We start from the raw sequence: 15,343 nt of genomic DNA on the forward strand, positions 1-15,343 counted from the left end.
GCCAGAGCCCTATGGCAGGTCAAAAGAAGTGTACTGTATTGGGAATAGGGTGCCATATGGATCGTAGCCATAGCTTATGACATATGAAGTGTCTTCTGCACAACTTCCTGGTAGCTAATTATAGGCCTAAGTAATTATCTAGCTGTATCGGAGGTGGGTCCAGACATCACTGTCACTCAGACAGCGGTATCTTTATTAGACAGCAACACCTTGTCAAAATAACATAAATTAACATGAGTATTGTTAGTAGCTTGGGCTCTGCAAAAAGGCTAAGAGTTAGCATAGCATAGTCTAGCTTATTCCAAAACGAATGGCTTTCAGGCTAATCACCATGCTACAGTAGAACAGTGAAAAATAATCCCGTGCCCCATAGAACTAACAGGTCGACAGTGTGGCTCCAGTGTCATTTGAGCTTCTCAGAACAGTGGAGTCTCTCACTGGGTTGTTTTCAGAACAGTGCGTGTGTCATTTGAACTACAGTACAGTGAAGCCTCTCTATGTTGTGTTTCCAGAACAGCGAGTCGTCGAGGACAGATGTGTCAGCCAGCGTTGCCGGGGGTATCTTGTTACCACGGTAATTTGCTAGAGGCGAGTGGGCAGGGACAGTGTTAGGCCACCCAGAGCTGTCATCAGTGGATGATTTCACGACCTTTGATATAAAACCACAGTTAATGACGTATGACCTATCATAGAAGGGCATGGTTCAACTAATGCCCTTTTCTTTTGTCAGGCACCGTGATCTTGATATGGAAATACTTTATCGCATTGACATGGATAGACTGGAGGACATGTGATCTCCTCTGTGTGACACAAAGCTATTGACAGAAGGCCTATCCTAGAGGAACATGGTTCAACATTTGCCAGATATCTTGATCCTAATATGAACGTATAGGACCACTGTCTGGTTATGGTCTATTTACGGTCAGAGGATTTGATGTACATTTAACCATGTTGTATGAGAACAATTGTGGACAACTCCTAACGGCCCTCTTTTTAAATCCTCACTAGAAAGAGAAACCAATGTGTAGCCTAGCTGCTGCCGTGAGAAGTCGTCCCAGTGAGGGGTCTGACTCCTGAGGCGTAAAGTCCTATCAACATTGGTCAAGACGCTACCTAGCTAGCTAAACGTGCTTCAGTGACTCAGCTAAGTGGAGGGTTGGTAATTCATCTATAAATACAGTGTGTGTGTGAGACTTTGAGGAGGGGGGTCATCCCTAGGGAAAGGGGATCGCTTGTACCCGCAAACACACGGCCCATATCCCATTTCCATCATCTGAGGGCAGATTTTACGGACGCTCAACTGTTGACATGTAGCCTCTTTATATAGGACGGTCCATAACCAAGTGATGATGTTTACAAGATGCCAGGGCTATCGTATCGCTTCACTCAAGGGCTCGAGTTGCGACCGCAGGAACGGGCTGTGGCCTCCCTGGCCAGAGCGCGACACCTCAGCCTCCTGCCGGTCACTGGGGAGAACCTCATCTAGGGTTCTGGTGCGCCTTGCGGTTACAATCGGGCACGGACTCATGTCAACGCCATCATTTAGACATTGTGTCAAGAGATGTCCCCTAATTGTGGTTGACGGTCAGGTCAATGGATTACAGACAACCTATTGTCACTTAGAAAACTATTTTTTTTAAATGACTGCTACTTCTTTTACTATTGCTTAGTCAAATACAGAGAAACTGTACTAGTGTTAATATATAGAAAGTGAGGAGAGTCTTAGCCAATCACTTGAGGTCAAAGAGTTTTGTTGTTTGCAAATTCCAATGACAGAAGAGGCTAAAAACAATACATCTAAATCGGATTACAGATTCAGTTCACGCGTTTTCCTCCGTTACAGTATCCTTCTGAAGAACTCATCACCTTTTTCCATCACCGCTGTACCCCAAGACACCTACACCTCCCCTGTCCTTCTACCCATCACCCCTAGTCCCCCTAGGCCCCAGTGAGTCTGGTCTGGGCTTATCGAATGACACGTGAGCCCCTGTTCTGACCCAGTGTACTTTGTCAACAAACACTGAAGGAGAAATCAATATGGCCGACGACTAGTTGCTATGCCAACCAAACTAGAGTTGAGTCTACATTGTAAAGTAGTGACGGTGGGCTGAGGGCGCCCACACACACACACACTGTAAAGAAGTGTTGACGGCCAGGGCAGCGACTGTAGCGCACTTACCGGCTAGAGTGTAATCCATATCGAAGCCAAAGCATTTAATCTTCTCCATGGCCAAGCTTCTGTTTACAAAAACTCTAAAAAGGGAGGAAACCGAGAAGGATAGAATCAGAAGAGTGATTTTGAGAGACATACAAGAGAGTACTGTCTGTGTGCAAGGAGAACATTAGGATAAATTGCCTCTCACAGAAGAAGAATGAGCAGAGGTATTTTTGGGATTAAATCATATGTTAGCCATCTAGTGATGGCTAACGTGGTTCTCATTTTGAAATATAGCCAAACAAACATCTACAATTGATATGCATGGCCTCAAAACAGATATTAGAAACAATCTGGCACAGATAATGAAGTCAGTAAGCTCCTATTTTCTCTAGTCTTACAAGGCGCGTTCCTACAGGTCTTAAAAACATAGGAATTTGAGTGTTAGACAGCTAGACTCGGTGTCTGAGCTTTTTAATCTTTTAAAATGCATTATTAGCCCTTAGACAGTGCATTGCTTCCTACAGGGTAGGTTCACAAGTGCACACTATAGCAAAACATTTAGCAATGGACAACAAAATGAGCGTTTCTTATTGGACAAGTTCCATCCCTATTTCAGTCTGTTTGGTACCTAATGAACATGACTCTCCATTCTGCATAGACAGCATGTTTACGGTGGCAGCTCGACTAGCTCAGCTGTTCCCGGTGTTAAATCTCCGGCATGGCCGGAGTGGTCGGCATTGTTGGCATATCCTGCCTGACACTTTCTGATCCAGCCAGCTCCAGTGGCAGGCCAGGCCAGGCAGCTCCAGTGGCAGGCCAGGCCAGGCAGCTCCAGTGGCAGGCCAGTCCAGGCAGCTCCAGTCCAGGCAGCTCCAGTGGCAGGCAGCTCCAGTGGCAGGCAGCTCCAGTGGCAGGCAGCTCCAGTCCAGGCAGCTCCTGTCCAGGCAGCTCCAGTCCAGGCAGCTCCAGTCCAGGCAGCTCCAGTCATCTCTGTTCCTCTGGTTCTAGGCTTTACTGTGTTAGCTCAGCGTAGCCTGCTACCTACAGCTTTTGAACAAACTACCACAAAATAACTTATACTGCAAAGTAACTTGTATAAAAAAGATTAGGCTACACATAGAATTGCGCCATTTTTTCATAAATATGTTGGTATTCAAAAAAGGTCTCTTGATGTTTTCACACACAAATCAATGTAATTAATCTAGCCATTTTTTTATATTTCATACAACTAGTAAATCCAGTTCAACAACTACATATCTGTTACTAATGAGATTGTAAACATGTTGACATGCATTCCACAAACCGGTTTTTCTTTGCTCCGAAACAATCAATCAACATCTATGACACAATCCTCATTTCCACACTACCCTAACACTACCCTTTTCCTATTCAGGGAAATAGAAGAACCGGGACGATACCAGTATCGCGATACTCGTTAATATAATGGCAAAAAAAATTAAAACGGATTTAACGTCTTTACAAAAAAAGTCCTAATGTTGGAAACAAACATCATTATGTTGTCATCGAGTCACATTTATATATTTTCCAAGCTATAGAACACAATATCTTAAATACAGCAGGTTTTTAAAGGAGCAAAGAATTGTCTACTTTGTGTTTCCATTTTTACCATGGAAAACATATTCACTATGATCGAATACTCATACAACCACACTAATGTACTATTTGTGACTTAAATTGAGTATGTAGTATGCTTATTGGTCATAGTATGGAAATAGTTAGTATGCCAAAGTTCCGGATGTCATACTAAATTCGCCAAAATACGAAGTATACAAGCAAGTGGACACAATTTCCGTGTTTTTAGGGCCCATAATGCAAAATGGGCGTGGCTTCACAACGTTTTCAGATTTGAAGAAAATGGCGGAAAATATGCAGCTAAAGTCCAACGAGAAAGGATACAAATTCATTGCTTTAACTAATTAAGACAAATGTTAAGAAAATGTTCAGCAATGTAATAAAGTAATGACTTTTCAAATAACTTACATTACACGTTATGTTGGCTGACAATTAGTTAGCTAACCTTACGAACCGCATAGCATATTACAGCAGTATGGAATTTATTATTTTATTTACCTTTATTTAACTAGGCAAGTCAGTTAAGAACAAATTCTTATTTTCAATGACGGCCTAGGAACAGTGGGTTAACTGCCTTGTTCAGGGGCAGAACAACAGATTTTTACCTTGTCAGCTCAGGGATTTGATCTTGCATCCTTTCAGTTACTAGTCCAACGCTCTAACCACTAGGTTACCTGCCGCCCCATGTATGTAAGCTAGCTACCGTCCTAAAGTTAGTTGGCTACTAACATATCGAACTTGCCAGGCAGTATATTAACTATATGCTACATAACTAACTACCCAGTGTTTATTGACATGATTATTCACGTCATTCTTATCTACGTGGTTTAGTCATTGTTCATTCTCTATGGGCATTGCTAATTCTGTCTATCTACTCTGATTTCAGAGCACTCGCGTCTGAGTGTGCCAGAGCGCAGAATAACTGATGAATTTATGAACGATCAATACCCATTGAATATGGCCGGTCTCAAACGTTGGCTAAAAAAAGCGTAATTAAAATGTTGCCAGCAGCACAGTTACAGTCACCAATGCTCTGGATAACCAGCTCTGCTAGAGCAAGTAAAATGGTCAGAGAGGTGTTCTCTCAATTGTGTCTGGAAGTAGCTAACAAGCTAGCCAACGTTAGCCAGTTAGCGTGGGTGCTTGACTGCCGTTGTGAGGTCAGAACGCTCAGATCAACCCTACTCCTCGACCAGAGAGTCCAGTGTGTGCGCTCTGAACGCTCCAAGAGCAAAACGCTCTGAATTTACAAACGCTCCAGATTGAAATTATGAACACACCCGAAATCGTAAAAGGTCTAGGTAGTCATTTGTTATGCTAACAAGCTAGCAAGAGGTTGCATAGCAACAGCATCAACTTCCGGTAGACAGGCAAAGCACTAGTACACTCAACTGAAAGGATACAGTTATTTTACAGTATACTAAAATTAACTAATAGTATATACATTCATTAAGTATGTAGTGTACAGTATGGGTATTTGAACACAGCTATTATGATCCTGGTATCGTCACGGACCTAGGAAATAGACCATAATACATTCATAAATGATCCAATATTTTGTCATTACCTTGCTGCAGCTCCATACTGAACCAGCTTCCATTGCGAGTTAAGCCCGACGGCAGACATACGATGCATTCTGTGTCGTGACTAAAAGTGTACTAGCCTGGGCTCTGACCTAGCCCGCTTACATAATGTTATTCCAACTCCAGCCCAGAAACAAAAGAGCCCACTCTCTTTGCTTCCTTGCCATTCAATTTCTGACTTGTTGCAAAAATTATTGTTGCCATTCTGCATCATTCTCTGTTATTGTTGTTGTTTGTGGTGCCCGTTTGTCACTAGTGTTGTTGGTTGGAGGGAGTTGTTGTTTGCTCTAGCCCTCAAAGACATCCAGAACAATCCATCAGGTGGAAACAGCAACAAACTCAGTGCCTCCCAGGCCTTAAGCCACTGGATTCGCAAAGAGTCGTAGTGTACTAGCCTTTTAGATGATAATGAATGTGATTGTATGGACCAGAGGGACCTGATCCTAGACCTGCGCTCCTACTCTGAGACGGTTTGTGAATAGGGGCTATGCTTTCCATCAGGAATAAGGAGAATGTAACACCATTCACTGCTTTAACTCAGAAGAATTTCATCAGAAATAGCCAATTACCTGATGCTCACAATCCCTAATGTGGATGATACAATTACAATGTCAGTGCACTGGATGTGAGGTAGACCTGCTACTGACACTAAGCTGTAGCTTACAACTGAGGTCTCTCTAGGCTAACTGATAACAATCGTCTGGAATGTGAGTAGGCCTAAGAAGGACCTACTGTATTCTCGGGATTGAGTACAAAGCGGGGTCTTGAAGTAATGGGTAGATTACTGGAGTTCTCCTTGTTACAGTCCCCCCTATGAACAGGTTAAACGGTCAAACTGTAGGTGTACAGTTCAGGCCCTCCTTCTGCAAATAGACCAAGATGTTCTGGGGCTATTAGCACTGAGGTGAGTGGGAGTCATAAATGTTGCCCAAGTGTGCGAGTACTCTTCTCCCTACTATTGACAAAGAGTGACGGTGGGGGACAGCCCATTTTGGCCTGATGACTGGGCCTCAAATAGACAATGTGTGGGCCGGCCTCCCGTACCAGCCTACCATTACCTGATTGTCACCACTGTGGTCTGACTGAGGGACTCACTTTCAGGTGCAGGCGACGTAGAAATAGATTTACTAGAACGGGTAAAGCCCCTCAGAGCACAGTGATTCTATTTCTACGTAGTCTTAACAGTGAATCCCTAGCTTAGGCAGACCACAGCGTGTGACAATCAGGCAGACTTGTGTTCCACCAGTACCCTTATCTTATGGAAACAGTACATTGAACCTACCGTGAAAGAGTATCTAAGTCTAACAGACCCTTCTCTGCGAGACTAACAAATGGTGTTCGCCTTACTGACTGAGTGGATCGTTTCATTGTATGGTTTCATCAGCCTTTCAGCAAAGATATTCTTTCTGTAAAGGTTGCTGATGTTTTTGAATCTGCAAAGCTTGTTAAACTAAACCCGACATCTCAACAACAAAAAAGTGTTGATACATTTATGTACATCTAACAACCCCTCTCAAAACAACCAGGTAGTAACAGTTCAATTCTGTTGTTGCGAGGGGCTTCGCTTACAGACTTCCTGACAGATGCCAGTGAACGCAGATAGACCTAACAATGACAGAAAAGTGACAGCTTTAGTGCCGCTGTAATGTCCACAGGTTATGTAACCGTATGAAATAACTGCAATTAACCCGCACGCGCACACACACACACACACACACACGTCTCTTTGGTGAAGTTAAACGTTGCACAAGCGGCTGTTTAACTCCCTCACGTGGAGCCGGCATTCCTGCCCACTGCCATTGCCTACCATTAAGGCCCGCTAACCAGCATGCATGGCCAAAGGCTTCTTTCCTGTCATGAGATAAAATGCATTTAGGGCTCTTCTATTTTAGGGTCCCCATTTTCAATTACAAAAGTAAGTGACTGCCAAAACATTGTGACCTATTTTACGACTGGGCACCACTTTAGCCTATATTTAACGAATTAGAGGACTAGTTTATCGAGTTAGGACATAGAGAGGATATTTGACCGCTGCAGGCAGCTAGTGTAGGACCACACACACACACACACACACACACACACTAGAGCTGGGATGATAAACCGAAAATGATCAACAGACATTTTGCTGATGTCTTTCATTACGATAAGTAGCCTATAGTAGAGAAATGTCAAGTTTCAAATGAAATAAGTTTGCTAATATAATATGGATGTTTGTTAATGGGACAATTGATGGCTACAACCATCAAACTAGTAGCAGTAGGTTAAAGGATCATTTTTAAAGCCTGTGGTGCACATTGTTGTAAACTTATCGTTCTCGCCTAAATTCAGGCAATTTATCGCAATATGGATTTTTTTTCCCATTTCGCCCTCCTCTAACTCACACACAAACATCACAAATAATGTCAGTATTGAGAAAATACATGTTTCAATTGAACAGGATGTTGGTATAACGGTCATGAAGTTCTGAGGAAGACGCTTCAGACAGGAAGTGTTAGATTAAATCCACAGAGACTTCAGAACTGAACAGGTGTAGAACAAACTAGTACACACCGACTCTGTAATATACTCTACATTGCTGACAGGTTGTCGGCAAGCTATTTGACCAAAGAATAACCTACAACTACACCACATTCAAATCCACAGCAATTTACAAGACATACTGAGTGGTTATGAAGGTGTGAACAGAGAATTAGGCTAAGTGGAAATGTGTTTACCCCATGTTGAAAGACATTTACAAAGAGAGGGTTGGGTAAACACATTTACAACCAAGTAGTATCATAGCGTCCTTTCATATGTTGCTGCTGTAATTATCTGAAGTAGACTAATGACTCAAGAAAACAGTGACACACAATACCTGGCTACATACAGTACAGTAGCTTAATATAACGGAATCTTATTGTACATCATTTACATGTTAGTCATTTAGCAGACGATCTTATCCACAGTGACTTACAGGCGCGATTAGGGTTACATGCCTTGCTCAAGGGCATATCGACAGATTTTTCACCTAGTCGGCTTGGGGACTCGAACTGTCGGGTTCACCTAGGGGTCATGAAAAGGATTGTACCAAAATGTTTGATGTATTAGAATAATTTATTATGCTTTATTAATAGAAGGGGAGGGGTTATAAGACCCCCCCCCCCTCCTTACATTTATAGGGTCCTAGACTACAGATTAACAATATATATATTCATTATGTAGTTTTAGAATTGTTCCACAGTTGTTTGCTCTCTCTTTCTAAAGAAGACCCCTCTTAGAGATGTGTGACTGAGACAGAACTCTGCAGGGGAGTGTGGGAGATAAGAGACTACTCAGACATTCCACAATAAATCAACTTTGGGGAGGGGACATTTATTGCCTAGCTTTTAGATAAACACTGAAACTATGTTTGTATAGCTGTGGATGCAGGGTTTTGGTCTCAGGAGTAAAAAGGTAATGACGTAGTCAGTGACATCACTAAAGCGGGACTTCGGTTTAATAAAACAACTTGAGATCTTTTGTTTGATGTAGAACTTACTCAGAAACATGTGTGCTATGTTCCTGTTTGTCAACTTCTGTCTGCAATTGCATTAATAAAGGATTTTGAATGATTTAATTAAAGATAGTAATAATGCTAATTTCACCAATGAACCAATGATTGACAAGGAAGGACGTAAGGAACAAACCCTAACAGAACCAACAACCTATCGGTTCCTGGCCCACAGCTCTTAACCGCTAGGCTATCTTCCCAGTGTCCATCCATCCATACAGTACCAGGAAAAAGTTCAGACACACATACACATTCAAGGGTTATTCCTTTATGTTTACTATTTTCTACATTGTAGAATAATAGTGAAGACATTAAAACTATGAAATAACACATGTGGAATCATGTAGTAACCAAATAAAGTGTTAAACAAATCAAAATATATTTTATATTTGAGTCTTCAAAGTAGCCACCCTTTGCCTTGATGACAGCTTTGCACACTCTTGGCATTCTCTCAACCAGCTTCATGAGGTAGTCACCTGGAATGCATTTCAATTAACAGGTGTGCCTTGTTAAAAGTTAATTTGTGGAATTTATTTTCTTCTTAATGTGTTTGAGCCAATCAGTTGTGTTGTGACAAGGTAGGGGTGGTATACAGAAGATAGCCCTAAAGTCCATATTATGGCAAGAACAGCTCAAATAAGCAGTGAGAAATGACAATTCATCATTACTTTAAGAAATGAAGGTCAGTCAATGCGGAAAATTTCAAGAACTCTGAAAGTTTCGTCAAGAGCAGTCGCAAAAACCATCAAGCGCTATGATGAAACTGACTCGCATGAGGACTGCCACAGGAAAATAAAACCTATAGTTACCTCTGCTGCAGAGGAAAAGTTCATTAGAGTTAACAGCATCAGATTGCAGCCCAAATAAATGTTTCACAGAGTTCATGTAACAGACACATCTCAACATCAACTGTTCAGAGGAGACCATGTGAATCAGGCCTTCATGGCCGAATTGCTGCAAAGAAACCACTACTAAAGGACACCAATAATAAGAAGAGACTTGCTTGGGCCAAGAAACACGAGCAATGGACATTAGACCGGTGGAAATCTGTCCTTTGGTCTGATGAGTCCAAATTAGAGATTTTTGGTTCCAACCGCCATGTCTTTGTGAGACGCAGAGTAAGTGAACGGATGATCTCTGGATGTGTGGTTCCCACTGTGAAGCATGGAGGAGGAGTGATGGTGTGGCGGTGCTTTGCTGGTGACACCGTCAGTGATTTATTTAGAATTCAAGGCACACTTAACCAGCATGGCTACCACAGCATTCTGCAGCGATACGCCATCCCATCTGGTTTATGCTTAATGGGTCTATAATTTGTTTTTCAACAGGACAATGACCCAACACACCTCCAGGCTGTCTAAGGGCAATTTGACAAAGAAGGAGAGTGATGGAGTGCTGCATCTGATGACCTGGCTTCCAAAATGTCCTGACCTCAACCCAATTGAGATGGCTTAGGATGAGTTGGACCGCAGAGTAAAGGAAAAGCAGCAAACAAATGCTCAGCATATGTGGGAACTCCTTCAAGACTGTTGGAAAAGCATTCCAGGTGAAGCTGGTTGAGAGAATGCCAAGAGTGTTTAACACTTTTTTGGTTACTACATGATTCCATGTGTTATTTCATAGTTTTGATGTTTTCACTATTATTCTACAATGTAGAAAATAGTCTAAATAAATAAAAACCCTTGAATGAGTAGGTGTGTCCAAACTTTTGACTGGTACTGTACATACACACATACATACATACCTATGGGAACATGTCACCCCTGACAGTATCCATAACTGTGGTAACTAATATGTCACTGACAGTGTCCATCCATACATACCTATGGTAAGCCTCTCTGCGGTACTTCTTCATGGCCAGCCCGTCCATGTTGGCTGGAAGGTCTGCATAGTTCTGCAGTCTGTCGCTCCATGAAGTGGTCATATTTATAGCTTTAAAATCCTCTGAAAGTCAATCTAGAGAAAATAAGAGAAATTCACTTTGACATGATTCTGCAGTTTCCTCTTCTTGCACTTTGAGCATATGCCTAACTGAACATTATATAGGCTTATCTATTTAGCGTCAAATATCTTTGAAATCTTCAAACAGGAGGAGTATGAACTCTCAAAGAGTTCACTACACTAGCTCTGTGGAACCTGTATGAACGAGCCACAATTGCAAGCCACTGCCTGAAATCCGGCTGCATTTAGACTAATTCTGAAGTTCTAAGGCGGGGAGAGACGCCGGGTGGGGAGAGCCACCGGGCGGGGAGAGCCTAGTCCTCCAGTCACACCAGCTGTTTGTTTTGTCAATGACAGAACAAAAGAGCCACAATAATCTTAACAAATCCCTAAAATACACTAGGCCAAGTCTGTGTACCAAATGGCACCCTATTCCATATATAGTGTACAGGGTGCCACTTGGGACGCATCCCTGGTTTGAGTCACTCTTGACTACTAAAGAAATCGAACAGCGTGTGTTGTCAATGTTCACACTATGCAGGCCATTTCTGTGCAAGACTCGGTAATGAGTTAGAAGAAGAGGGGACGAATGTAAGACTAATTACTGTCCTCATCCTGACTGTGGCTAATGAAAAACGGTCGGCCACCGAGGTGGAAGAAAGTCACTTCTCCTGGGCTACTCAGTTTGAGAGACAAAGAGCTAGGGTAGATTAGATTAAACCCAGCACACGTGAGACGAAATTGGGTTGTACGGTAGGCGTAACACATTTTTTTTATTTTTTTATGATATAAACAGAAATGAAAAGAGCCTTCAGTGCCAGCATGCACATCTGTTCAATGTTTAGCAGCGTAACATTCTCAGGGGAAAGATGTATGTTTTTAGCCGTCTCTCCAGAGAATGAGCAGGGTTTTTTTTTAACATTAACTGCCTTCGCTATCTCCCAGGAGACTAGGGAAGGGGGCAGGAGAAAAATCTGAGGTCAGCTTTTCTTTGTCACACAATTCACAAATGACACAATACACAAACAAGCGAGAAAACCTTGAGGGGTTGAAGGGTGAGGTAGCCAGCAGATCTGACCTTGCTTACAGCAGCACTAGGGTTGTACAGAATTCCTGTATATTAAGGCTCGGGAAATGTACCTCTATCCAGGTATGAGAAATGTGTTGCACTTCGAATTGTCCCATTATCCCAACTGTTACACCGAGAAGATTGAACAACTGCTAAAAACGAGCACTCGTTCAATCTTCTCATGGTGTAACAGTTGGAATATTGGGACAATTCAGAGTACAACACATTTCTCATCCTTGGATTGAGGTACGTTTTCTGAGCAATACCTCACGTCAGCTCCACGGTGTCTTAATATACACAGGAATGCTGTCCAACCCTAGTGCAGCTGTAAGCAAGCGGGTCAGATCTGCTGGCTAAGGGCGAGGGAAAGACTTATCCCCAGCAACCATGAGTTTCCTCGCTCTCAGCTGTGCTAGGGAAAAGTGACATTTGATGAGATGCTCTGAAACTGGGTTCAGGCAAAGTGACATCACAGTGTGAACTACTCAACTGAGCAAGTTTTCTAAGGAGGCCAAGGACAGCCCTTGGCATTTTTGGCATAGATAAAAGTTAGCCTATTCCAGCCTTATGCTCCTTGACAAACCAGTGAAGAAATGTAGAGTATAGCTTTATTTAACATTTTGTAATGGACTATACAATCAAAGACCAAGTTAATATGTTTATCCTCAATAGAAAAGTATACAGTGTTCAGACTTGGTCCAAGGTCCTACAGGGAACACTGGACCTGCCTTGTCAGACCAATCAATGTCGGATTGGCTGATGATGCACCAAGCCAGATATGTTTTTGATTAAACAAATATAGCTAACGTTATGTAGCAACTAACTACTTTTTACGTTTGCTAAAAGAATGGGCAAATCAACACAAGGTAAAAAGAATGTCAAGTAAACTAGCAGTAACTACTCCATTTGAGTAGCAAGCAATAATCAGCTGCGCTACGCTAGCTAGCATGGTAGCTAACAGCAATTTTGAGGCCAACAAAAAGTGATAAGTTAGTTAGGTCACATTTTAAATTCAGTAGCTAGGTATGTGCTTTAAAAAGGTGCAATATGCATAAATCACTTGCTAATATTTCACCTGAGTTCAGTTTGTGACAAAACAACCAGTCATTGTGTAAAGAATCATTGTACCATCTAATATATTTTCCACAAACAAAAATATTATTTTCAGCTGTTTGAAGCTGGTATACAAAACCGAAACTTAAGAACGGGAAGCATAGAAAAGCGCACATAGAACAGATCTACAGCTTCTTAGACTTGCTTTCAATAATAATGAAAGATCTATAACCTGTATTTCTATGTGAATTTGGTTGGGTCGCCCAAAAAAAGTTATATATTGCATCTTCAATAACTAGGTTTAGCTCATTGTTAGCCTGAATATATACTGTAGCTTCCTTTTAATTATAGGCTCAGCTCGCAGAGGGCTTGTCATTATGCGCTTATCTTGCCAGCGCAAACAATGGTCTCTGTCTAATCACCTTTTCTTTGCTTGCAGGTCGCCAAGGGGGTTAGCTAGTAATGTAGCTAGTTATAGCTACCTTGTCAGCTAACAGCTGATTAGGGAGTTTAGCATTAAATACTAACGTTAGGCAATTTACAAAATGGACGTTAGCTAAGCCACAATTTAACTATTTTGTCGCATTTATTAGCATTATGCTAAGCTAGCTAGCAGGTTACAAAACAACCATTCACATCTGCTCCCCCTTCACGGAAAAGCCAAAGTGGCAGACTGTCTATAGTAGAATAGAACAAAAACGGGTGTTCTGTGACCGATTTTACATACACTCACCTCTGTATTCCTCGATAAAGCAAAAACTGCACCGTTTGATAATCTGAGCATGCGCTTCATACACGATCAACGTGGAACAAAATCGAAAAAAGTATCTGAAATGCACTCGCAGGAGAACAAGTAGATACGTTATGCATACACAGTCCGTGGAGATATGATTCTTTCGCAATTTCTTGGAAAAGCTCTCTACTGACAGTGGATTGTTACCGAGGCAGTGGGCGGCGTTTTTCTGCTGTAAGGGGGAGGGACATAAATTGTATTATTGAAATATGATGATTTTAGGCTGAATACAATTCTGATATCATCAATGGGCCATCAATGAGACTACTGTTGCAATTCCTTTCATTCACTAAATGTATTTAGAATAAAAATACAATTGTGATTTCGTAATTTCACACGTTTTACTGCAAACACTATTGCAAACTTGAATTTGTTTTTCCAAATCAATCTATTGACATTTTATACTTTTTCTATTAGGCAAATCATTTCTCTATTCTCTATTATTTTGATGAATAGGCTCCAGTAAGTAGGCCTAGGCCTAGAATAAAATGGCCTACAATGCAGACCTGGACAATAGAGACTGCTGCTGCTTCCACATAAATGCATAGAATAAATTAACACAACATAGATAGAATAACACCCCATCATACACCCCCCTCCCCACCCACACAAAACGTTAGTACATGCATGGCAGGCAGGCTGTTTAGCAGTTTTAATGACAGGGGGACAAAATAATGTTTATATCTGTTCAGCCTGCATCGAGGCATCCTATAACACCTCCCCGGCGGCATCAGCTGGAACTCTGTGTTCAGTGCATGTGTGGGGTCCGATATGACCCTGTCCTGGAGAGAGGAGGGAAGTGTCATGCCTATAATCTTCCCCGCTGTCTTAGTCAGTCTCAAGATTTGGGCTTTGAGCTGCACCGTCAGGTTACCAAACCATGTAACAGTGAGCTGCACCATCAGGTTACCAAACCATGTAACAGTGAACTGCACCGTCAGGTTACCAAACCATGTAACAGTGAGCTGCACCGTCAGGTTACCAAACCATGTAACAGTGAGCTGCACCGTCAGGTTACCAAACCATGTAACAGTGAGCTGCACCGTCAGGTTACCAAACCATGTAACAGTGAGCTGCACCATCAGGTTACCAAACCATGTAACAATAAGCTACACCGTCAGGTTACCAGACCATGTAAAAGTGAGATACACCAAACCATCCATGTACAGTAACAATGCCATAGCGTATGATTGACCCAATAGTAGATTGGTGAATAATCTGCCCACGGGGCATTAGAATCTATCTGTCTATCATCCATCTCATGTCATATTTAAAGATATAAATGTCTGCTAAAGTAATTTACAATACCAGGCTAACTAAACTCAACACTGTCTACATCCATCCATCCATTTAACCACATGCACCTAGCCTTGTATTTAGCTGCAGCTGTCCCATCCCAAACTCTGGGGCCGTGCAGTATGAGTTGCGTCAACAGAGGGCAGCATCACACAACCATTTCTGTAGGAGGTGTGGAGAGAGGTCTGATTCTGGAAAGCTGCATGATGACTAAGGATGATACAGGGATATTTACAAACTAAATCTAGCCATATGTCAGAAATGTGCTGGATCCTCTGCAGGACAATATCTGATGTAGGCCTATTAACGTAGAGACAAGACGCTTCAT

The 15,343-nt window shown here is 42.0% G+C and overlaps 1 protein-coding gene across 2 annotated transcripts in view; it reads right to left on the reverse strand.

The window, feature by feature from the left end:
• Positions 1-13,889, reverse strand: part of nt5c2b (5'-nucleotidase, cytosolic IIb) — a 28,785-nt gene extending 14,896 nt beyond the window's left edge. Inside the window, exons 1-3 of one of the 2 annotated variants that reach the window (XM_014177833.3) lie at positions 13,660-13,889; positions 10,687-10,819; positions 2,180-2,253 (exon numbers count right to left, since the gene is read on the reverse strand). In XM_014177833.3, the coding sequence (XP_014033308.1) occupies positions 2,180-2,253; positions 10,687-10,787 (175 nt within the window). In that variant the 5' untranslated portion in view covers positions 10,788-10,819; positions 13,660-13,889. Of the gene's footprint in view, positions 1-2,179; positions 2,254-2,786; positions 2,985-10,686; positions 10,820-13,659 lie in introns of those variants that run through there. The other variant, XM_014177845.3, reaches the window with a different exon arrangement.
• Positions 13,890-15,343: the final 1,454 nt, after the last annotated feature.

This window comes from Salmo salar, chromosome 02 (genome assembly GCF_965601325.2).
Source record: "Salmo salar chromosome 02, fSalSal1, whole genome shotgun sequence".
NCBI lineage: Eukaryota > Metazoa > Chordata > Actinopteri > Salmoniformes > Salmonidae > Salmo > Salmo salar.